General features: G+C 42.0%; 1 protein-coding gene across 1 annotated transcript in view; it reads right to left on the reverse strand.

The window, feature by feature from the left end:
* Positions 1-8,043: 8,043 nt before the first annotated feature.
* Positions 8,044-26,222, reverse strand: part of LOC139408486 (contactin-1a-like) — a 137,139-nt gene continuing 118,960 nt past the window's right edge. The window contains exons 17-25 of the mRNA XM_071152449.1: positions 23,555-23,716; positions 20,947-21,096; positions 18,260-18,330; positions 17,157-17,391; positions 16,115-16,218; positions 15,620-15,809; positions 15,297-15,409; positions 11,815-11,971; positions 8,044-10,469 (exon numbers count right to left, since the gene is read on the reverse strand). Of these exons, the coding sequence (XP_071008550.1) occupies positions 10,390-10,469; positions 11,815-11,971; positions 15,297-15,409; positions 15,620-15,809; positions 16,115-16,218; positions 17,157-17,391; positions 18,260-18,330; positions 20,947-21,096; positions 23,555-23,716 (1,262 nt within the window). The 3' untranslated portion in view covers positions 8,044-10,389. The remainder of the gene's footprint in view (positions 10,470-11,814; positions 11,972-15,296; positions 15,410-15,619; positions 15,810-16,114; positions 16,219-17,156; positions 17,392-18,259; positions 18,331-20,946; positions 21,097-23,554; positions 23,717-26,222) is intronic.

Raw genomic sequence — 26,222 nt, forward strand, 5'->3', positions numbered from 1 at the left:
GACCAACTAGTCTACTCACCCTTGTCTATTCCCAATATGATGAGAGAGAAATAAAATATGCGTCATGGGTAAGTTCCCTAACCATAATAGTAACAAAAACATTGGTGGTATGCTAATAGTACTGAATACATTTTAAACCGAGGACATCACAGTAATTTCTATTGTTTTCAACAGAACCACCAGAGGTCACTCAAGCCTTCGGATAACACGATACAATGACGTCATTGATTTTCAGACTATTGGATTTCCGCAACTCATCAAAACCCGTTGCCTCCATTTTCACACCATACAATTTTTTTTCTTCTTCAAAATAAGAATAAATTATGTATTCTAATTAATTTTCCATGCTCTACGAAATAGGCTGCAATGTAGCATGTGGCTCTATGATGGCTAACCATCACAAAAAGTGGTATTTTGGGAACTCCTTCTATACAGCTAAACTCTGTAATATAATATCTTTGTAGAGATCACTACGTGAGCCTGATCCCGTGCCTACAGCCCAGTGTCCATCCACCATCTAACTGTCTAACCGAGCATGACAGAGTACAGGCACCTCTCAGAGAGAAAGCATCATGTTTCAGGGCTCTGTGTCTGGTATGGAGTACACAAAAACAAAGTGACATCACTCAGGCTGTGTGTTGTATGACATGTCAGAGAGAGAGCTGGCAGGTGTAGATTTACAAAGCCAATAGTTCTCAGCCCCAGGATGTTTGCACCTATCTGGAAGAAACACATACAGTATACTAGTCTAGGCCATATGTCTCTGACATACTAATAGTGTTTACTACTGACAACAGTCTTGGTGAAACACAGCCTCCAGTAGTATTCTGTCTAGTGTCACATCACACTTCATAAACAGTATGTTGATTCCAGACCAAGCTGTTCTGTGAGGAAAAAGTGAATAGTCCTCCTCATTAATAATAATTTAAAAAAGTAATTAACAAATCCTCCTTGTCAATAAATTAAACCAAGACAGATACATTTTCTAGTGAGACAATCAAGGTTTGTTTTTACATCACAGTTGAAGTAACTACCCACTGGGCACAGATGTCAATTAAATGTCTATCCCACATTGGTTCAACCAGTGTCTGCCCAGTGGGTACACTTTTTGGACTCTGGTTCTTTCAGATGGAATTTACAGATTAAACTCAGTAGGCGGTATCTATAAATCTGACAATCTGATTTCCCTTAGGACCTTAGGAGATGTAGCAACAAATGATGTCAACAAGAACAGCAAAACAACAAAACCACCTGGGACGAGGCCTATCACCTATCACAGAGAAGCCATATGTTCTGGCTGATAAGCCAATTGATGTGAGACACATTCAGGGAAAAGTTATCTCCCTCTTTTTCCCAGAATCTTCCTCTGTATGTTCATGTGTGTAGAAGTAACCATTGAAGCCCTTTTGATTAGCAGGAAGTGTGGATGGATTCCCTTATCTCAATTTTAATCTAAATCTAACTGATAAATAGGCTGTGACCTTAATCCCCACAAACAAAGGGGAAATAGATAGTTTTGACTTATCTGAAATCATTGTTGGATACAAACTGGAAAAGAAAACTCAGACTGTTTCTGGGTCTGGCATAAAATAAATAGTATCCTGAGAGAGCTGGTGTTATCTATAATGGAGAACAGAGTTGTAACACTATCTCTGATCTCTAATCAGCTCTACTCTCTGCCAATGAAAAGGGATATTATTAACCTGAGATGTTATCACAGAAATAGTCAATCATTGGAGAGGACGAATGCCTAACAGTGAAGATGATAAGGGCGCGTTTTAAATGGAGGTACCGGTACAGAGTCAATGTGCGGGGGCACAGGTTAGTCGAGGTAATTGAGGTAATCATTTATGCAGGTAGAGGTAAAGTGACTATGCACGGACGTGCTACCTGCTGTTTTCAACTCTCTAAAACCTGCTGTTTTCAACTCTCTAAAACCTGCTGTTTCCAACTCTCTAGAGACAGCAGGAGCGGTAGAGATACTCTCAATGATCGGCTATGAAAAGCCAACTGACATTTACTCCTGAGGTGCTGACTTGTTGCACCCTCGACAACTACTGTGATTATTATTATTTGACCCTGCTGGTCATCTATGAACATTTGAACATCTCGGCCATGTTCTGTTATAATCTCCTCCCGGCACAGCCAGAAGAGGACAAAGGTATGGTATCTTGGGCTGGGTGATGTAAGAAGGGCTTTATAAATAAATTTGATTCATAAACAGAGAGTAGCAGCAGAGTAAAAATGGTGGATGGAGTGGGGACAATGCAAATAGTCTGGGTAGCCATTTCATTAGCTGTTCAGGAGTCTTATTGCCGGAGCAGTTGCCGTACCAGGCAGTGATACAACCAGTCAGGATGATCTCGATGGTGCAGCTGTATAACATTTTAAGGATCTTAGGGCCCATGCCAAATCTTTCCAGTCTCCTGAGGGGGAATAGGCGTTGTCGTGCCCTCTCCACAACTGTCTTGGTGTGTTTGGACCATGATAGTTTGTTGGTGATATGGACACTAAAGAACTTAAAGGAGAGGCATACAAGCCACAGTGTCTCGCACCCACTGTGAAATTTGGTAGAGGATCGGTGATGATCTGCGGGCGCTTCAGCAAGGTTGGAATTGGGCAGATCTGTTTTTGTGAAGGACGCATGAATCAAGCCACGTACAAGGTTGTCCTGGAATAAAACTTGCTTCCTTCTGCTCTGACAATGTTCCCCAACTCTGAGGATTGTTTTTTTACAGCAGGACAATGTTCCATACCACACAGCCAGTTCAATCAAGGTGTGGATGGAGGACCACCAGATCAAGACCCTGTCAAGGCCAGTCAAATCTCCAGACCTGAACCCCATTGAAAACCTCTGGAATGTGATCAAGAGGAAGATGGATGGTCACAAGCCATCAAACAAAGCTGAGCTGCTTGAATTTTTGCGCCAGGAGTGGCATAAAGTCACCCAACATCAATGTGAAAGACTGGTGGAGAGCATGCCAAGACACATGAAAGCTGTGATTGAAAATCAGGGTTATTCCACCCAATATTGATTTCTGAACTCTTCCTAAGTTAAAACATTAGTATTGTTGTTTAAAAATGAATATGAACTTATTTTCTTTGCATTATTCGAGGTCTGACAACACTGCATCTTTTTTTGATATTTTGACCAGTTGTCATTTTCTGCAGAGAAACGGATCATTTTGCAGTGGTCTCTTAATTTTTTTCCAGCGCTGTATATTACGCTCAGTCAGCTGTGCCTCAAAAGTAAAACAACGCATGACATATTAACTGTGGTAATCATATACCAAAATGTTGTAAATATCCTTTCTAAATGGTCTGAGAAGAACAACATTGGCAGGGCAATTCAAGCATAGTGATAAGGTATTGGGCGTATAGCCTACTGCACAAACCTCATTGCTACAGTACTGTTTTTAATTGGTTAATGTTGCATTGGCTTACGTTATGTCACGTTTAAAACAAACCTGAGCGGTAAATCTCTGCTTGCTTTCAGACTCAGAAAGTGATCTTGACTCAGAAAAGGTTGGTGACCACTGATGTAGGGGAAACACGGGAATTACATGTTTTCACAGTTAGACCGTATAGGCCTACTTTTCCATGACAATATCCTAAATACAAATCTTAAAAACCTGAAACCCCGGTAAAAAAAAGGTCTACCACAGCTATGTTACTGAGGAAGAACTGCATTGAGCAGAGAGAGCTTTATGAATGAGAAAAATCCAAAGTCCACTTTGCCTAATATTCAATTATGTTTATTATTGTCTTTGTATTGGTAAATATTAATACTCATGGCCTACATATTTACTGGAAATACATACAAATTATTCCTGTTTACAATGCAATGTTTATATTTGAGATACTTAACTGTTGCGAGGTTTGAGTATAATTTACCCCTGTTATTGGACCAAATTATATTGTCCAGAGAAAAAATAGGCAAGTTCAATCTAATGGAGTCTGTTTTAGCAGCCTGGTCTCATAGACTAGACATAACATAATAAATATAAATCCGGGACAATCAAGTTAGTATAATATGTTATGTTTGATATGGTTACACAAGACAGAAGATTACTTAAGTCAAAAACGAAAGGAGGGTATTTGTTCAGGGTGTATGGATGGGTGTATAACGTGAACGTCTAGCAACCCAAAGGTTGCGTATTCAAATCTGATCACGGGCAACTTTAGCGAATTAGCAACTTTCCAACTACTTACTACCCCAGAGTCCAGGTGGTTTTAGGCTGTGGAACAGCTACTTTAGACCTTAATGCACAACACCGCTTTCTGGAAATTCATTTAGCTCTTCAAGTCTTCAAGGATCTTATGTTTATTCAGCTGAGACTTTTTGGTTTTGTGCACATAGAGTTTAGTCTTTCCTTCATTTATTCACTGTACATTCTGTACTTCAGTCGGCCTATGGACATTCAAGACAATATATAAAAAGAGACAAGTCACCTTAAATGGATAGTTAACTAAACTTTTATTGTTCCTTTTATGTCCAGCCAATTGGAGAGTCCAGTTTCAGCCCTCTCAACATGTGCGATTCAGACTCAGTACAGTATGAATACAGCACTGAACATACAGCCAAACAGTGCTGCTGTATCAACAATGGTGATGTCATCAAAGCCCAACCCATCTTAGAGTAATGCATGAGACCGAGCGCAGGACTGACCAGTAGGGCCTACTGAACATGAATGAGTGAGATTCCTTTAGTCAGTTTAGTTTTTTTTCTGTAAGACCTTAACCCCCATTAGGATGAAAAAAAATTCCCAAATTTTCAGTTGAATCCTCCAACTGGATTTCTTGGAAAATTTGGGAATTTTAGGAATCCTCCATTTGGGATTTCTGGAAACGCTGGGAATTTTGGGAAAGTTTAGAAACATTTGCAACCCTGTCCTCCATAGACTTCCCCTTGAGATGACTGGCTTGCTAATGCACATGTTAGGCTTATCTATAGACTGTGCAGTATGCACACATAACACACAGTCTCTGACATAAAGGGATGTCACTCATAATGGAATTAATGTTTATTATTATTTGCCACAAAGGCATGTTGAGTTCATATGAAGCTGATAGGAAGTTGCCTGTATGTATGATGCGTTGACTCATTGCAATGTATGGATGGAGCTTCTTTACCATATAGGCCTATAATCACTTTCCAATGTCATGCATGTTAGGATGTAGTAATAGCAACTTTCCTTCCAAATATCAAAGTTCAAGGCATTCATGCATTTGGCAACTCTTTCAATGACTTGTCGCATGAGGGGAAACCAGGGAAAGCACTTTGGTAGGTGTCTTGTTGACATAGTCACAATGTATGCAGAGGCATAGCTCTGGTCCAGGGCGCTGCTTGAGCCTTGCGTAGCAAGCCACTTGAACACCCTGGACCAGAGCTAGAACACCCTGGACCAGAGCTAGTAAAAGCATGGCTAGCATCACACCGAACATGTATTCAGGGAGAAATTTTAAAAAAGAAATCTGCATTTTTATACTTCTTGCGGGAAATAACAGTAATACATCTCTACTGTTTAACCAGTGGCGGGTCATAATGATGAACAACAACACCAATTGATAATGCATACACTATATATATCTCTGATGACATCATAACTCTCATGTTGTTAATAAAAAAAGACAAATGAATGTCGCAAACATAGTAGGACCAATGAATGAGCTTTGGAGGACTATGATACGGGTATTGAAAGTTTGTGTTATTTATCTTGAGTTGCACCAGTTTATGGACCATGACACACAATAGTAGTATAACTGTTATAGGAGCTAGGCAGGTTGTGTTACGTGTAATACAATTTAAATAGCCATTCAAGATTCAAACAGACATTGCACGCTTACTTACTGAGTGAGAGTCACTGCGTCACTGTTGATAGGGACACTCACACTTCAGACATTGATTAAAAAGGGGCTGAAACATAAAAAATAAAACAAACAAAAAACAAAATAAATGAGACATTAAAAAGATGAAACCAAATGCGAAACATTCTTTACAAAGCACCAGCATGTAGTCTACCACTAAGGTCTGATACAGTCAAAACAAAGCCTTTTTGTGCTCAATGTACTCTTTCATGGGATATTCAAACCACATAAATAGAATCCTTAGAAGGGAAAACACCCATTCTATATTTCTATTTCTATGATTCCAAACTCAGTTTAGTTGATATGGTTCCTCCAAGTGCACATGCTTACAACACTGGACACATGTTATGGCAAGGCGATGGTCACGGGACAGTTAGGTGTCCTGACAAGCAAACCAAATACACTACTGTCACACATTGTTTATGTCATGTTATACAACCGGTGGGTCTAGTCCTGAATGCTGATTGGTTAAAAACCGCATTTCAGCCGGTGTCTATTCAACAAGTTACCACCAGCTAAGTCTATGACGTTAAAATGCCTATTTACTCTGTTCCACCCGACTGCGCATTCCACTGTTTTATCAGCCCAGTCAGGCAACTAGGCGTATGTCGAGGGTGACTACTTCACAGGAGAGCTGTTTGAACTTTTTTATTTATCAAAATGCGTTCATTGTTTATTCTGGAACATGTGAACTTTCATGTGCCTTAATAACAAACTTGTATGCCATCTGTAAATACAGTGGCTTGCCAAAGTATTCACCCCCTGGCATTTTTCCTGTTTTGTTGCCTTACAATCTGGAAATAAAATGGATTTTGCGGGGATTTTTATCATTTGATTTACACAACACGCCTACCACTTTGAAGATGCAAAATATTTTTTATTGTGAAACAAACAAGAAATAAGACAAAAAAACTGAAAACTTGAGCATGCATAATTATTAGCATTAGCCACCTTTTGCAGCAATTACAGCTGCAAGTCTCTTGGGGTATGTCTCTATAAGCTTGGCACATCTAGCCACTGGGATTTTTGCCCATTCTTCAAGGCAAAACTGCTCCAGCTCCTTCGAGTTGGATGGGTTCCACTGGTGTACAGCAATCTTTAAGTCATACCAAAGATTCTCAATTGAATTGAGGTCTAGGCTTTGACAAGGCCATTCCAAGACTTTTAAATGTTTCCCCTTAAACCACTCGAGTGTTGCTTTAGCAGTATGCTTAGGACCATTGTCCTGCTGGAAGGTGAACGTCCGTCCCAGGCTCAAATCTCTGGGAGACTGAAACAGTTTTCCCTCAAGAATTTCCCTGTATTTAGTGTAATCCATCATTCCTTCAATTCTGACCAGTTTCCTAGTCCCTGTCGATGAAAAACATCCCAATAGCATGATGCTGCCACCACCATGCTTCACTGTGTGGATGGTGTTCTTGGGTTGATGAGAGGTGTTGGGTTTGCGCCAGACATAGCATTTTCCTTGATGGCCAAAAAGCTAAATGTTTTACTCATCTGACCAGAGTACCTTCTTCCATACGTTTGGGGAGTCTCCCACATGCCCTTTGGCGAACACCAAATGTGTTTGCTTATTTCATTCTTTAAGCAATTTTTTTTTTCTGGCCACTCTTCTGTAAAGCCCAGTTCTGTGGAGTGTACGGCTTAAAGTGATCCTATGGACAGATACTCCAATCTCAGCTGTGGAGCTTTGCAGCTCCTTCAGGGTTACCTTTGGTCTCTTTATTGCCTCTCTGATTAATTCCCTCCTTGCCTGGTCTGTGTGTTTTGGTGGGTGGCCCTCTCTTGGCAGGTTTGTTGTGGTGTCATATTCTTTAAAACATTTTAATAATGCATTTAATGGTGATCTGTGGAATGTTCAAAGTTTCGGATATTTTTTTATAACTCAAACCTTATCTGTACTCCTCCACAACATTGTCCGTGACCTGTTTGGAGAGCTCCTTGGTCTTCATGGTGCCACTTGCTTAGTGGTGTTGCAGACTCTGGGGCCTTTCAGAACAGGTGTATATATACTGAGATCATGTGACAGATTATGTGACACTTAGATTGCACACAGGTGGACTTTCTTTAACTAATGATGTGACTTCTGAAGGTCATTGGTTGCACCAGATCTTATTTAGGGGCTTCATGGTAAAGGGGTGAATACATGCACCACTTTTCCATTTTTTATTTTATATAATTTTTTAAATTTCACTTCACCAATTTAGACTATTTAATAAATACTATTAAATAAAAATCCATTTAAATTACAAGTTGTAATGCAGCAAAATAGGAAAAACGCCAAGGGGGATGAGTACTTTTGCAAGGCTCTATACAAATAAAATAGTTAAATTACGAGCACAGTTGGTTAATTAACAAAAGACTCTACTATGCAAGTATCCATTTCAATAGAACGTCACTGCAGCAACTGTTTCAGAGCACTCTTGTCTGAGTGTAGAATAATGGCGGTTGAATATGTCAGTAAAAGTTGGCAAAAAAGCATACAAACAAAATGGAAACAACACAGGATGTCTTATTTAATGAACGGGGTTGCAATCTGCCATGAAGCATTCGTCCATGTATATGGGTAAGAGTCTAGCTACAGTTTCAGATATTATACGTTTATAATTTTTTCAGAAAGTTGTTTTCATTGCAAGCTAAAGCTTGATGTTAGCTAGCTAGCTGACATTAGATGGCAGGCTCGCTAGCTAATATTATGCTTATGATCTGTGTGTAGTAACTTTAATGTTATATCAGAATGCCATTTCGCATTGCTAGTTATAGCCTAATGTTAGCAAGCTAACTAGCTAACACTGAACCTATTTGGATAACTTTAGCTAGCACTCTATGGATTGGGATTATGGTTCATTGTTTAGCCCCACCCATTTTAAGAGGGTGTGAACAATGCTGAATGGGTGTAGACAAAGAAGAGCTCTCCAGTAGGTACCAAAACATTCAAAAGGCAATTTTCTCAAAAGTGAGTTTATACGTTTATCAACTTTCAAAGCAGAATTACTTTCCCATTGTTCCTCAAATGCAGTGTATGAAATACCATTCTGTAGCTCTGAGTCTCTACTTTTATCCAATGTAAAAAAAAAAAAAACAATTTCAAATTTTGCGGCACGAGACCGATTTAAGCCGGTCGGTCACAATTTATAAACTTGATCTCCACTATAAAAAGCATCTAAACATTATCTCACATTTCTTTAAGACTAACATTTAGTTTTCAACAGCGGATTTTTGTATAAACCTTGTGGTCTGTCCCTCAGGTATTTGCAACATTGTTACAATATTCAAATTCGATCTCCAGCTGTCCCATAGCAAAGAACGTGCCGGGAGTCCGGATGAGACAGACAGGCAAGCAGCTTTTCTCAGCTAGTCGAAATCATGAATCCGCATCCTTTTTATGGATATATACAAACTGCAGGTCTGATATGTTTTCAAGCTAATTTCTCGTTCCCACAGTTCATCAATACATTCAACTTTTACATACACAGATATGCATGTGCTAAAAATGCTCGCATCACTCTGGCTGAGAAGTTTCTCTTGTTTTGTCAGGAAACTCTTTCTGATAACAATGGCTACATGCAAACACTTGTAAACGGGGTCCATTCGTTTTCGAGAACGTTACGAGTTGGAAATAAGCATGTTTCTGTGAGATAAAAATCAACGTTTCTCTGAACAAAGAAGTTACAGCGTTAATAGTAAGCTATATGTACTGGCTATATGTACTTATTAAGATAGCAGAACCATATACATTGCATATATTATATTAGTATTACATGAATTGCTCTTTTGTCTGATGATGTTCGATAAGAGAAATCGTAGGATGCCGGGGACCATGAGTAGAGATTTGATTTGACTGTATCTCTGTGAAGGGGATGGTGTAATTCATCTTGAAAAAAGAAAAGAAAAAGGGGGAAGAAAAAGTCACTGAAATGCATATAAAACACAAAGACATTTTCAGAAACTCATACACTTATCCTTCACAACTATATTACCTGCTAAGCTTATATATATATACACTATATATGGAATGCTATGTTGTAACAATTGTCCATAATGCCATACATCAAATGAAACACACACTTTGAAGCTACTGTACCTTCATGAATGAACAAGAAAGGCCTGTAATCACAATATTTTTTTTAAACAGTTACCTGCCATCTTGGTGCAGTACCTATGCACTAACACCTCACCCAGTCAAGAGCCAGTCATGGCATTGTGAAAGATAAGTGTAACCGTTCACATATAAGGCATATTGAAAAAGTTGAAACACCCCCTTTAGACGCTCCTCCTTCAACGATAATGTAGGTTTAAAATAAGAGAGATCCCAGATATCTTCTCTGTCCAAATTTTGTATTGTGTCTTTTTCCCCACAAACAGAGCCATAATTCCTCGAAACGAGGAATACTTTTTTTTTTTGGCCTGCAAGGTGAAACCAAAGGTTGTGGAAACCAAAGTTGTCATAGATAGGCGTCAACTTCACAGAGTCTCCTTCACTGGACTGGACAGTGAAGACAGAGAAAGATGGCGCTACATTCAGAGGCCCATCAGGCAGAGCAGAGCCACCAGGAGCAGGGAGGCCAAGCTGAGGGACTTGGCAGCCATGACGCCTCCACCTGGAGGGAGAAAGACAGAGGCACAATGGTGACATTTCAATTACAGTTTGGGTAACATTCTAACCTATCAACCAAGCCATGTATATTCGGTCTGTTCTGTTAGGGATCCTGTGTATGGTTTCACGATAGGAAAATATTACATACGCACTATCCAATGTGTTTGAGCAGGTAGTGGATATCAAATCATATGCTTAGAAAATGGTAAAAAGAGTGAGTGCACACTGCAATTTATGCTCCAATGTTGTTAATTGGCGACAAAAGTTTTGACCACTTTCCTTCGTGGTTTTATGATATCATGCCGTGTACCCCTCTGAGTGTCCCCTCTCCCTACCACCTGTGTAATATGGTGTGACATGTTCTCAATAAGCCAAAGATTGGATCTAGAATTTGTACGGCAAGACAGAATCAGGTTTTTTTTTTTTCAGTGGCAAAATGTGAGTGCCACATCCAATTTGGAGATCGATGACATGTACTGCAAATTACTGGCTGACGGTTATGGCTGGCTGACACAACATTTATTGTCATAGAGAGTTCACCTCTGTTTCAATCCACACATGCTACATTCATGAGGGCTCGCTCCAGTAGAGAAGCCATTGGTGAACTGATTCCAAACGTATGTATAGATGGGTGCATTGTGTAGCCTACAGCTGATTCCTTGGGCTGTCATAAAATAGCAGGATTATTTCAGTTTTAAAGATGGCCACCGAAAGCCAGAGTCATTTGTCACAGTCAACCAGGGGGCCCATGGACAGGAGCTGTCACTGACATTTTCATAGTGGATATTATTATAGAGGTATAAGATGGGTGGAAAGGCTTTAGTCTAAAGTCCATTACAAAAGCCTGGTGATGGCCCACTGACTTCAGATTGACTGGCCGACTGACTGAACGACTGGCTGAGTGGATGGGGTGGAGGATGGAGGGTTGGCTGAGAGTCTGGGTGGATGGATCAAGGGGTAGAGGGGGTCTTGTGAGAAGAGGAAGAGGAAGAGGGAAACCCCCTCCTGGGTAGCTGTTATCATGGAGGCCAGGCCCACCTGACAGCTTGATTACACAGACTCCTGGGAATAACAGCTCCGGGGGGGATTATAATGGAGGGGGTTTGACAAATGGAGGGCCAGCTGCCTTGGATAAGATGGTGATATCTCCCCACCGTACCAAATATGGGATTCAACTTCAGATGGACTACAGTGCTTAACTCAAGTGTTATTATGTTGGCGCTGTGTTACTTACTATAGCACCTCCTCACAATCAGCCTCCATTTTGTGTCATATTCATTTCTGCCTCTAAAAAGGGGCTTTATACATTTTTGTAAATGTATTACGTTGATATTTGATTGATGCGTTACCTGAGATGCGTATTTGGGCCACAGCCCCGTCTCCTCCCTCGCTGTGAGCCCTGACCTCCACTATGTAGTCCCCATCCTTGTGCATGGGCAGGTCTATGGACCGCTTCCCAGTGTTAAACAGCATCCCAGTGGATTTGCTGGCCTGCCTGTACAGGACCTGTATGGAGACCAACACACAGACAGAATATTAGATCAGTTCATATATGTTCATACTAAGGAGCTGTGACTACACCGCAAAAAGTGAAATATAAGCTAGCCTAAATATCTTATATTGACTGATAATTCCCTTAATTGTCTTGTATGTACCGGATACACATGGTATACACTGTCCAACAAAATGCTTACGTGCAGGTTCCTTCTTGACAATACAACAACAATAAGATTTAATAACAGATAAGAATACAAACATAAAGTAAATGGCCCAGTAGAATAGAATAAACATTATAGTGTAATACAGGAAGGCACAATTTATAGCCCAATATTTAAAAGTGTTTTGGGGAAGAGGGATTGGTGGGCAAGTGTTTTAAATTGTGAAGTATTTAGCAATCTTGTAGCAGCAGTTTGTGATGTGTGTAGCATCCTTGTATGTGTGTGCGTGTGTGTGTGTGTGTGTGTGTGTGTGTGTGTGTGTGTGTGTGTGTGTGTGTGTGTGCGCGTGCGTGTGTGCGTGTATGAGTGTACAGTGGCAAGAAAAAGTATGTGAACCCTTTGGAATTACCTGGATTTCTGCATAAATTGGTCATACAATTTGATCTGATCTTAATCTAGGTCACAACAATAGACAAAGTCTGCTTAAACTAACTAATAACACACAAACGATTATACTTGTTCATGTCTTTATTGAACACACCGTGTAAACAATCACAGTGCAGGATTGAAAAAGTATGTGAACTCTATGATTTGATAACTGGTTGACCATCCTTTGGCAGCAATAACCTCAACCAAACATTTTCAGTAGTTGCGGATCAGACCTGCACGATCAGGTGTAATGTTGGACCATTCACTTTACACACTTTACAAAACTGTTTCAGTTCAGCAATATTCTTGGGATGTCTGGTGTGAACCATTCTCTTGAAGTCATGACACAGCATCTCAATCGGCTTGAGGTCAGGACTCTGACTGAGCCACTTCAGAAGGCGTATTTTCTTCTGTTGAAGCCGTTCTGTTGTTGAATTACTTCTGTGTTTTGGGTTGTTGTCCTGTTGCATCACCCAACTTCTGTTGAGATTCAATTGGCAGACAGAGAGCCTTACAATCCCCTGCAAAATGTCTTGATGAACTTTGAAATTCATTTTTCTGTCGATGATAGCAAGCTGTCCAGGCCGTGGACTGATGAATATCAAGGCTTTTATAGATACATTTGTAACCCTTTCCAGCTTTATGCAAGTCAACAATTCTTAATCTTAGGTCTTCTGAGATCTCTTTTGTTTGAGGCACGGTTCACATCAGGCAGTGCTTCTTGTGAATAGCAAACTCAAATTTTGTGATCGTTTTTTTTTTATAGGGCAGGGCATCTCTAACCAACATCTCCAATCTCGTCTCATTGATTGGACTCCAGGTTAGCGGACTCCTGACTCCAATTAGCTTTTGGAGAAGTCATTAGCCTAGGGGTTCACATACTTGTTCCAACCTACACTGTGAATGTTTAAATGATGTATTCAATATAGACAAGAAAAATACAATAAGTTGTGTGTTATTAGTTTAAGCACACTGTGTTTGTCCGTTGTTGTGACTTAGATCAAGATCAGATCAAATTTGATGACAAATGTATGAAGAAATCCAGGTAATTACCAAGGGTTCACATACTTTTTCATGCCACTGTATATCTATGTGAGTGTATGAATGAGTGAGTGCATGTGTGCTAAGGTACAGAGAGTCAGTGCAGGTGGCTGGTCTAGAGGGGCCAGCTCTCTGATGGCTTGTAGATAGAGCCTGTTGGTCTCTGAGCCTGTTGGCATCATACCTCATACTCCAATACCCTCTGCTCGACAGTAAGGATGCTGCCGGCCTTCCACACTGTTTCAAATAGATGTCCTGGATGGGTGGGAACATGGTCCCGGTGGTGTACTGGACAGTCTTCACCCATTGGAGGGCCGTTTGGTCGTGGAAGGAGCAATTCCCCATACCAGGCCGTGATGCAACTGGTCAGGACGCTCTCAATGATGCAGCGGGTAGTATTAGGAGAGGCCCCGGGGTGGCATGCCAAATTTCAGCCTTAATTTGGGAGCCTTAGGAAGTAGAGACACTGTTGCGCCCTCTTGACAAGAGTGGTGGTGTTGTTGGTCCATGTCAAGTCCTCGGTAATGTGGACGCCGAGGAACTTAAAACGTTTCACTCTCTCTACTCCAGTCCCATTGATGTGGATCGGGGAATGTTCCCTCCTCTGCTTCCTGAAGCCAACAATTAACTCCTTTGTTTTGCTGACGTTGGGGGAGAGGTTGCGGGCCTGGCACCACAATTCCGCTTACCTCCTCTCTATAGGCCGACTCTTCGTGGTTGGTTATGAGGCCTACCACCGTGGTTTCGTCAGCGAACCTGATGCTGCAGAGGGTCAAGCTTGGAGGGAACAATAGTGTTGAATGCTAAACTGTAGTCGATGATCAGTACGCTCACATAGGTGTTTCTCTTGTCCAGATGAGTTACGGCCGTGTGAATAGTGATGGAAATGCCATCTACCGTGGATCTGTTGGAGCGGTAGGCATATTGGAGTGTGTCCAGTGTACCTGGCGTGCTGGCCTGACTAGGCCCTTGAAGCACTTCATGATGAGCTGGGTGAGTGCGACAGGGCGGTTTTGGGCATGACACCTTGTTTTTCTTTGGCACTGGGATATTGGTGCTGTCCTTATAGCAGGTGGGCACTACGGCCTGGGGCAGGTTGAATATGTCCGAGAAGACACCCACCAGCTGGTCAGAACACACTCTGAGGATGCGGCCAGGGATGCCATCTTGGCTGGCGGCTTTGTGAGTTTTTACTCTTTTGAGAGTTTTCCTCGCGTCAGCCTCGGAGAGTGAAAAGCACCTGGTCGTCCGGAACAGCGAGAGTCCTCCTGGATGGCTTGGTATTGTCTGCCTCAAAGCGACCACAGTATGTGTTAAGATTCTCTGGGAGGGAGGCATTGGTACCCTTACTTGTAATAAGCCTTTTTTTAGGTTACAATAAGCAAAATTATCTGCCAATGACGTTAGATCATTTAGCTTGGTAAAAAAGTGAATTATCACTCAATATAGGATATTCAGGCTTGCTTAGATTTCACTTTTTGCAGTGTGTGAGAAAGGCACTTGAGTACACTGTATGTCGTGTCGAGTAATGTGGACCTTCTAGCTTGGTTGAGTTTTGAAAGCTGTAGCTTTAAGAAATCTGTTACGTCTCGTGCGTATGTGGCAGATGCTGGAGAGAGACTATTGCTCATGTGTTAATCTGAAGTACAGGCCTTTTTTTAACTACACTACAAGCTTCCATGCATTTGTAAAACTGTACCCACCTTGTAGCCATCTATTGTTGACTCGTTGGCCAAGGGCTCAACATGTTCCCAGGCGATATTCACTGATGTGCCTTTCAGCTTTTTACTGATTATTTTAGGAGGCCGGCTTGGGGCTGGCGAAAAACAGAAGAAGAATTGTTCTACAGTGTAAGGATCAGGTGACAACCAAACAGAATCAGTGAGATTACACTTTTGCACCCCGGTTCATAACTCAGAATATGCTGACGATTATTTAGCGGAGGACCAGTCTCCCAGACACAGATTAGTCTAAGAGTAGTCTTCATTTATTTCCAGGAAACCAGCCCGGAGATAAAAATACGTACGGGCTTTCTTGGTGTAGATCTGTAAGTGTTGGCTGGGGGGTCCGTATCCGGCTGCATTGTAGGCCTTGACCTCTATGAGGTAGTGAGAGTCTGGCCTCATGTTATCCAGCCTGGTCTGGTTCTCTCTGCTGGACACCACCACCCTCTGACTGGACGTCTCGCTGTCCTCCGCCTTCCTCCAGTACCGCACCTGGACAGGAGAAGAAGGAGACGGTCACAGAGACTCAATATACTGTATATAAAATATTCTAAGGCCTAAATACTTCCTGGTAAAATAATATGGTAATGACTACTAGCTGATTGTGCTGGATCAAATACAATGGAGTACTCAGGCTTAGTCCATTGTTTGGAGGACTCAGGTTTAGTCCATTGTTTGGAGGACTCAGGGTTAGTCCATTGTTTGGAGGACTCTGGGTTGGTGCAGACAGGTCGCTTCTACTTCTATCTGACAAACAGTCATGTTACTCCTCATAGACAAAGACACATAGTACTGACCTGGTAGCCTTCTACAGTGTGCTGGGTGACAGGAAGCCACCACACGATGGCCTCAGTGGCGGACAGCGCCCTGGCCCCCACACTAGTCGGGGCTTTAGATGGCACTGGTGGCACACACAGATATATAATTTAAGACACTATAAGACAGAGAGAGAGAGAGAGAGAGACCCTGTAAAAGTATTTCCTCCATACACCCATCTACAGTAACTATCCATTTTCTATGAATATAGTTTCTCTTTCACTTTACAACTTCATGTTGGCACCAAGTCTGACCTGTTCATGCAGACCTCCCTCAGTCTTGGTAAGGAGGCATCTGTTAACAGCCATTAATCATTACTTGGAACAAGCTCAGTGACAGAAATCTCTCTCATCACATTATTTCTGCTCTCCAACAAACACTTTCCTCTGAGTTATGACCCAAGACCTCTCAGAGTGTTCGCTCCAAGACAGAGCGCTGACCTTCTTTGGATGTTTAAATCCCACGGCGGGCACCGCACCAAGAAACCTTCACGCACACGTCGTCAAGCTTAGCTGAATGCTTCTCCCCTCTTTTGCACTCCCAACGAGCGTTACCACCGCAACTGAGCATCTCTCCGTAGTGGCTATCTTGATTGTCTGTCAGCTGAAGTTAATAAGTGGGCTAAATGCTTGGCATCCTTGGGGCGAATAATCAGCTTTCTGGTTCATGCCACAAAGATCACGATAATCCTACTCTGATGAGGGCGGGGAATGGAGGGAGGGAGAGAGGTAGGGAGAGATGGAGGGAGGGTAGGGAGGGTTCACATTCTAAGGGTACAATTCTTCACATTCATCTTTGGGATTAGTTATGAAGTATATCCCACGCCATTAAAAAGTCACCGTGCTGATAAATAATTGACACTGACAGATTGAAACAGTTGATATGAAGGTGTGGCATTCTGAAGAGCCCTGCTCTCGCTATGCTGCGGACAGAGTGCAATAGTCTGGGTTCAGTTTTTCTGTTTTTCCCACCGATGCTTGCGGTTTGGGCTTAGGAGTAAGATGATCCTCGATCTGTGCTTACCGTCCTGCGCAGAGTAGATGACAGCCATGAGACTATAGGGTCCTTCCCCTTTGCTGTTGAAGGCCTTCACTTTGACCTCAAACTCTGTGGAGGCGAGGATGGACGGGTCTTTGTGGACGTAGTGTTTAGCCCCGGGGTCTGCCACAGTCACCTTCCTCCACTCGTAGCCATCCCGGGGCTTAAAGGCGATGATGTAGCCAAAGTTACGTCCATAGTAGTACTGTGGCTGCACTGGCTGGAGGTAGATGGAATAGAAACTAGAATTGAATGACTGAGAATAACAGAAATATCCACAGAAACAAAAGACATCCTTGCAGAGAGCGTTACGCTGAGTGACAAGACAATTGCCAGACCCAAAATAAAAAGGGTTATCGTCACTCTAAAGCATGTTTATATAATACTAATTCTAGTAAACATGACGACTGTGTTTCTGACAGAGTGTTTATTCCAAAGTTATGACACTCTTATTATTAGACCAACACCCTCTCCCCATGCCTCATCTCCTAGCTTGGCTCAGGCACCATCAGACCATATGTTCTGCGTGACGTACATGCATCAGACACCGCTAACCTCTAAACACACACAGTTAACCTTTAAACACAAGCCTCATCACATCGACCAACTGCTGTAGGATTGATGCTGCCAGGCTTCTAGCAAGAAAAGGCAATTTGCCCAGGAGCGCAATGACAAATTCCTAAAGGGGGCAGCAGAGAAACGGAGGCTAGCTAATGCCTGATACCTATCACTGATAGATTTGCTGGTGATCGTGTTGTGAGTGTAAACAAGTGAGAGACCGGTACAAAAGCACTTCTGGACACCCGTGTTTATCCGTCAAACCGCACTGTTACGAATGTGCTGTGGTGGGATGTGTTTTCTTCCCTCTTCCTCCATGAATATAGCCACCGTACTTTCATAGCTGTTTTGCACTGCCTTGCAAAGAGGAGGAAAAGAAAGGCAAAAACTAAATGTACTTTGCATGTGCTAAAACTTCTGCTAATGCTCGTCTCCATTGGCTTGCTCCTGGCTGTTGTCAGATCAGATTTAGGAGGGAAGTTGAGTTCGTGGTCATAGGTCACCCTGGAAAAAGTATTGGCTAGACCTACCGTCCAAGTTATGGTCAGCTCCCTGCTGGTCCCGCCGCCACCGCTGATGTCTGAGGGCGCCACCACAGGAACTAAAAGCAAAACGCCAAGATCTGAGTTCACATTCACAGGGCAGTATTCACAAAGCCCATCAGAGTAGGACCCAGCCTGTCCATTTGATCATATTCATTATGATCTAAAAAGGTCCAACTAGATCCGAGATCAGAACTGCTACTCTGAGACACTTTGTGAATATGGGCCATTGTCCACACAGGACAATGCCAAACAACACATACTGTACCCTTCCATTGGCACCAGTACTGACGCAGCATTGGCTTTGCAAATACCATATCACTGTCACTAATGCTGCCAAGTGCAACACCTTAATGTTCATATGGGACCGATGCCACACTGTGGGGGTAGAAAGGCTACAGCTCGTTCCTGCTCTGCTTAAAGCTCAGTCTTATCTCATGCGTCTTGGTTTCGTGAGATGTGTTCTAGTAGATATTATTATTTTAGAAAGGTTCCACTAGGCCTACTTTTTCCAATGTTGAACTTAAATGAGCTTATATGGCCGACTGGGGTTCAAAACCAGATCTCCAGTTCAAAACCAGATCTCCCGCTGAGCTAAAGCCAAGGCCAGTGGTCACCAACCGGTTGATAGTGATCAACTGGTCGATCTCCAAGGCATTCATAGTCGATCACCAAACATTTATGTTAAAAATTATATTTATTTATCGCAGTTGGCAGTAGGTACATTTGATTCAGAAGCTCTAGTGCCGGGAAGGCAAAGAGTTCCCATTCTGAACTATTTCATGTGTCTGAAGGTAGAACTCTGCATACCCGACCCGGCAGTCCTAGAGAGCAAATCAAGTGAACGTATAGGTCTACCGCTGGCCAATCAGATAGCTCAGATCACCGTCTGTCTGCACAGTTTCCTTGTACCGTAGGCTGTAAAAAGAAGCCGTGCGCGCACAGCAAAGTTGAGACCGTGAGATTTCAAAACGTTTAAAACCGCGACTAGAGAGAGACTCGGCGAATACAGCAAAGAGCTGCTGTTTTTATGAGTAAGTTCATGTTTAAGATGTTATTCAGCACCTGTCCACACTTTTCTCAACACTTTTACAAGCCATAAAATGCGTGTTCTCCCTACTTTCAAACACACTACAACCAGCACCGCAGCAGTCATGAATGAGTATAGCAAAGTGTTTTGATAAGCTTGCGTTGCTACTGTATTATTAGCGGTTTGTGTCAAGGAATATTTCACTTTCTCTGGTCATAGGAGTAACAACATGAACTGGTGCATGAGGCAGACATTTTTATTTTATACCTTTATTTAACTAGGCAAGTCAGTTAAGAACAAATTCTTATTTTCAATGATGGCCTAGGAACAGTGGGTTAACTGCCTGTTCAGGGGCAGAACGGCAGATTTGTACCTTGTCAGCTCGGGAATTTGAACTCGCAACCTTCCGGTTACTTGTCCAACGCTCTAACCACTAGGTTACACTGCCCACCGTAGTAGTAGATAATAATGCAGTGCGACTTGAGTTTCGCCATCAGCTGGAAGACTGTGTCCCCTTTTCTCAGCAGAGAGCGAGCAGAGGGACAGTGAGTCGGGTGAGAGGCAGCCTCACCGCTGCCTTCTCTCTACCTCCCTCTCCTCAGACTGGGGAAAGGGGTTACCTAGTCAGTTGCACAAATGGATGCATTCAAACGTAATGTGTCTTCCGCATTTAACCCAACCTCTCAGAACCAGAGAGGTGCGGAGGGAGCTGCCTTTAACCGACGTCGTCGGCGTCCGGGGAGCAGTTGTTGTTTGGGGGTTATCTGCCTTGCTCAAGGGCAGAGCCGACAATTTTTCCACTTTGCCAGCGCTGGGATTTAAACAAGCAACCTCTCGTTACTGGCCCACCGCTTTTAACCTTTCACTGCAGTGGGCTAAATCAGGGTTTCTTGGTTGTCTTAAAAAAAATCTACTTTGAAACAAAAGTTTGCACCTGACACACATGGTCATGGACGTACCGTGTCAGATATGGAGTTGAAATGTATTCAATATTACACTTTACATACATCACAGAAAACTGAAATATAGCAAAGATGTTTGCCGTCGAACCCCGGATTTTCAGCATTTAAAAAAATAATCATGTTTATTAATGATGAAATTATGAAAAATATGAACAACATTCCACCCATGAGGCCACTCGGTCGTTTGACTGCAGGAATGGGCTACCCGCTAGGCTACCAGCCTAAACTGACCATCAGATGCAGGCCATCAGTCCAGTAAAATGAATTATAGAAAATCATTATGCTCACTCAGCTGTACCTCACAAGTAATACAATTACCAGTGTGATCGCATACCCAACATGTTTAAATATCATTTCTAAATGGTCTGAGAAGAACACCATTGGCAGGGCAATTCCAGCATAGCCAATATATAGTGATAATGTATTGGGACTATAGCCTACTGCACAAACATAACTGTTTTTAATATGTTAATTTTGCATAGGCTTACAGTTTTTAAGTCATGTTAAAAAAATCTGAATGGTAGATCTCGGCTTGCTTTTGGACTCAGAAAGTGATTGGTGACCACTGGCCTAGACCACTGTATGACCAGACATTAGCTCTGGTAGCCAAGACAAGTTTTCATATCTAAGGCAAGGTTACTCATGATGCGATGGCGTTTCCGTACTAACTCCGTTCCACTCACCTGCCTCCAGCGTGGTGACTTTGGGAGAGGGGCTGCTGGGGTCTCCTGTCCCCAGGGTGTTGGTGGCTATCACCCTGAACTCATACTCTGTCCAGGGAAACAAGTCCACCACCGTGGCCGACTCTGCATTTCCTTCCACATCTGGAGGGGCTACAAATCAAATCAAGCTTTATTTACACAGCACATTTCAGACATGGAAATGTTCACATTGCAGAAGAAAAAAAACAAAGAAAAACGTAAATATTTACTAAACAACAAACATAAGAGGAGAAAAAAACTAAAGAGTAACAAGAACTGAAAGACTGAAAAGCACCCTAAGACAGAGATACATAAACACATAGTTTCACCTCAGAGAAGTGTCAGATAAACAATGACAACAGAGTGTGTATAAATGCTGCCAGCACTTGGACGTCTTTTTCATACAAGTTGTATTACTTCGGTGCTACTGACCAAAGCACTCATTTACAGAACTTTGTAAGAGTTTAGCTCATCTTATTTTGCATTTGATATAAATGCTGACCTAGGACTTATGAAACGGTGCCTGTGAGGACACATTCCATGCGTCCAGAACTTTTTTGGTTTCGGTCTCTGCAGGTTTCGCTTCTTTAAGAGCTCCGCCATGTATAGCTATGTATCTGGCGCTTCTAAAAAAAAAAAACAGGTTTGCTATGTCATTATGGGGTATTGTGTGTAGATTGGATTAAATAAATAAAAAATCAATTTAGAAGGCTGTATTGTAACAAAATGTGGAAAAAGTGAAGGGGTCTGAATACTTTCCCGAAAGCACTGTACGTATCTGGCACTTAGCCAGTCAGAGTGGCACCACAGCAGTCTCTGCTTCAGTGTTAGTTTATTTGACCAGATTTTGGTGTTCATGGAGTAAAACATAATATTTTATTGGACTGATAGACAGTAGGAGAGAGACAAAAAAAAGGTTGGAGAGGAGACACTAGTATGGGTTCTGAAAGTGGCAGTACAAACTGCAAGACCGGACCTACACATTTAGGGTACATATTTGACCAGTCTACAGTTTGATGTACAGTACCAGTCAAAAGTTTGGACAAACCTAAACATTCAAGGGTTTCTCTTTATTTTTTGCTATTTTCTACATTGTAGAATAATAGTTAAGACATCAAAACTATGAAATAACACATATGGAATCATGCAGTAACCAAAAAAGTGTTAAACAAATATATTTTATATTTGAGATTCTTTAAAGTAGCCACCCTTTGCCTTGATGACAGCTTTGCAAACGCTTGACATTCTCACAACCAGCTTCACCTGGAATGCTTTTCCCTACAGTCTGGAAGGAGTTCCCACATACGTTGAACACTTGTTTGCTGTTTTTCCTTCACTCTGCGGTCCAACTCATCCCAAACCATCTCAATTGGGTTGAGGTCGGGTGATTGTGGAGGCCAGGTCATCTGATGCAGCACTCCATCACTCTCCTTCTTGGTCAAATAGCCCTAACACAGCCTGGAGGTGTGTTGGGTAATGGTCCTGTTGAACAACAAATTATAATCCCACTAAGTGAAAACAAGATGGGATGGTGTATCGCTGCAGAATGTTGTGGTGGCCATGCTGGTTAAGTGTGCCTTAAATTCTAAATAAATCACAGACACTGTCACCAGCAAAGCACCCCCACACCATCACACCCCCTCCTCCATGCTTCTCCGCTTGTGTGGTTCCCACCGTGATCATCCATTCGCCTCTCACAAAGACATGGCAGTTGGAACCAAAAATCTCAAATTTTAACCCAGATTTCCACCGGAATATTGTCCATTGCTCGTGTTTCTTGGCCCAAGCAAGTCTCTTCTTATTATTGGTGTCCTTTAGTAGTGGTTTCTTTGCAGCAAATTGGCCATGAAGGTCTGATTCACGCAGTCTCATCTGAACAGTTGATGTTGAGATGTGTCTGTTACTTGAACTCTGTAAAGCATTTATTTGGACTGTAATCTGAGGTGTAGTTAACTCTAATGAAATTATCCTCTGCAGCAGAGGTAATTCTTGGTCTTCCTTTCCTGTGTCAGTCCTCATGAGAGCCAGTTTCAACATAGCGCTTGATAGTTTTTGCCACTGCACTTGAAGAAACTATCAAAGTTCTAGACATTTTCCGCATTGACTAACCTTCATGTCTTTTAGTAATGATTGACTGTCATTTCTCTTTGCTTATTTGAGCAAACTTGGTCTTTTACCAAATAGGGCTATCTTCTGTATACCACCCCTACCTTGTCACAACACAACTGATTGGCTCAAACGCATTAAGAAGGAAAGAAATTCCACAAATTAACTTTTAACAAGGCACACCTGTTAATAAAAATTAATTCCAGATGACTACCTCATGAAGCTGGTTGAGAGAATGCCAAGAGTATGCAGCACTGTCATCAAGGTAAAAGGTGGCTACTTTGAAGAATCAAACATATATTTTGGGATTTGTTTAATTAACACTTTTTTGGTTACTACATGATTCCATATGTGTTATTTCATAGTTTTGAGATCTTCAATATTATTCTACAATGTAGAAAATAATTTAAAAAAAGAAAAACCACGGAATGAGTAGGTCCAAACTTTTGACTGGTACCGTATGTCCTTTATTTATTTGACTTACATGTGGTGGCGTCTCGCCAGTCCTCCTGAGAGAACGAGTCCCGGCACTGGATAGTGTATTTAGAGATGGGGCTGTGGTTGTCTGTACCTCGGCTCCAGATCAGACGCACACTCTTATCCCTGATCTCCTCCACGCGCACCCCACCTGGAGACCCAGGCGGACCTGGAGAGACGGAGAGGAAGAGAGGGGGGAGAGGAAGGGAGGGGGGAAGGGGGTGGAGCATGCAGTTGGGTGGAGAAACAGAGATAATCATTGGTTATTACTACAGAAAATACTAGGTCAGAACAAAGAATGTCATAGTATCATGCACACATACTGCAAATGTGCATGCCCATACTGAATAGTAAGGTATAATGTGAAACAAAAGAAACGTATGCTTTTCCCCTTCTGTTCATGGGTGCATAGACTTGGCAAGATGCCTTGCCTGTTAAGTCTACGTTGTACTTATACTGCAACACCTATTCTGAATGAACATCAAAACAGGTGATTCCACTGGCATCAGTCTTAGCCTTGAGGATTAATACCTTGCTTAGGGCCATTGACATTCACTAACTGAGCCTATGGACCGAGATACTTTTTTAATCCACTGTTTCTCTAGTTCCATCTTCCTGGAGGAGAGAAAGAAGAACTCTAATAGAAAATCCAGACTGTTGGGGTGAGTCTCTCCCGCTCTTTCACACAGCCTCAGCCTCAGACAGCCGCAGAAATCAAGCAGGACCTTCGTGTCTGTCACAGAATCCACCCTGAGTACTAAGGCGATTAGACTGTAGAGTGACAGAGAGAGGGAGAGATGTGTGTGTGTGTGTGTGTGTGTGTGTGTGTGTGTGTGTGTGTGTGTGTGTGTGTGTGTGTGTGTGTGTGTGTGTGTGTGTGTGTGTGTGTGTGTGTGTGTGTCTGTGTGTGTAGAATGAATCAATTAATTCATTTATTAATGACATTTTATTTCCGTGTCAAATCGCCATTTGGCAACCCATCCCTTATGGGATTATTGACACATAAACAAACATTACAATAATTCACTATGGTAATTAAATTATAATTCTTCTTCTGGCATTCTCCGCATTGTGCATCACATAAAGAGTAAAAATGTTTATATAATAAAAAAAATATATATATATAAAAATATAAATCAATACATAATAGTAAATAAGGTTAGCCAAACAATAATTACATGCCTAGAGCAGTAAAATAATGTACATACATACATACAGTTGAAGTCGGAAGTTTACATACACCTTAGCCAAATACATTTAAACAGTTTTTCACAATACCTGACATTTAATCCCAGTAAAAATTACCTTTCTTAGGTCAGTTAGGATCAACACAATATTTTAAGAATGTGAAATGTCAGATTAATAGTAGAGAGAATTATTTATTTCAGCTTTTATTTCTTTCATCACATTCCCAGTGGGTCAGAAGTTTACAAACACTCAATTAGTATTTGGTAGCGTTGCCTTTAAATTCTTTAACTTGGGTAAAACGTTCCACAAGCTTCCCACAATAAGTTGGGTGAATTGTGGACCATTCCTCCTGACTGAGCTGGTGTAACTGAGTCAGGTTTGTAGGCCTCCTTGCTCGCACACGCTTTTTTTAGTTCTGCCCACACATTTTCTATAGGATTGAGGTCAGGGCTTTTTGATGGCCACTCCAATACCTTGACTTTGTTGTCCTTAAGCCATTTTGCCACAACTTTGGAAGAACACTTGGGGTCGGCAGGTAGCCTAGAGCACTGGACTAGTAACCGAAAGGTTGCAAGATTGAATCCCCGAGCTGACAAGGTAAAAATCTGTTGTTCTGCTCCTGAACAAGGCAGTTACCCCACTGTTCCTAGGCTGTCACTGAAAATAAGAATTTGATATTAACTGACTTGCCAAGTTAAATAAAAATGGTCCACTTGGACCCATTTGCGATCAAGCTTTAACTTCCTGACTGATGTTGCTTCAATATATCCCCATAATTTTCCTACCTCATGATGCCATCTATTTTGTGAAGTGCACCAGTCCCTCCTGGTGCAAAGCACCCCAACAACATGATGCTGCCACCCCCGTGCTTCACGGTTGGGATGGTGTTCTTCGGCTTGCAAGCCTCCCCCTTTTTCCTCCAAAATGACGATGGTCATTATGGCCAAACAGTTCACTTTTTGTTTCATCAGACCCGAGGACATTTCTCCAAAAAGTACGATCTTTGTCCCCAGTGTGCAGTTTCAAACCGTAGTCTGGCATTTTTATGGCGGTTTTAGATCAGTGGCTTCTTCCTTGCTGAGCGGCTTATCAGGTTATGTCGATATAGGTCTCGTTTTACTGTGGATTTAGATACTTTTGTACCTGTTTCCTCCAGCATCTTCACAAGGTCCTTTGCTGTTGTTCTGGGATTGATTTGCACTTTTCACACCAAAGTACATTCATCTCAAGGAGACAGAAAGCGCCTCCTTCCTGAGTGGTATGATGGCTGCGTGGTCCCATGGTGTTTATACTTGCGTACTATTGTTTGTACAGATGAACGTGGTACCTTCAGGCATTTGGAAATTGCTCCCAAGGATGAACCAGACTTGTGGAAGTCTACAATTTTATTTCTGAGGTCTTGGCTGAATTCTTTTGATTTTCCCATGATGTCAAGCAAAGAGGCACTGAGTTTGAAGGTAGGCCTTGAAATACATCCACAGGTACAC

This window comes from Oncorhynchus clarkii, chromosome 1, assembly GCF_045791955.1.
Source record: "Oncorhynchus clarkii lewisi isolate Uvic-CL-2024 chromosome 1, UVic_Ocla_1.0, whole genome shotgun sequence".
Lineage (NCBI taxonomy): Eukaryota > Metazoa > Chordata > Actinopteri > Salmoniformes > Salmonidae > Oncorhynchus > Oncorhynchus clarkii.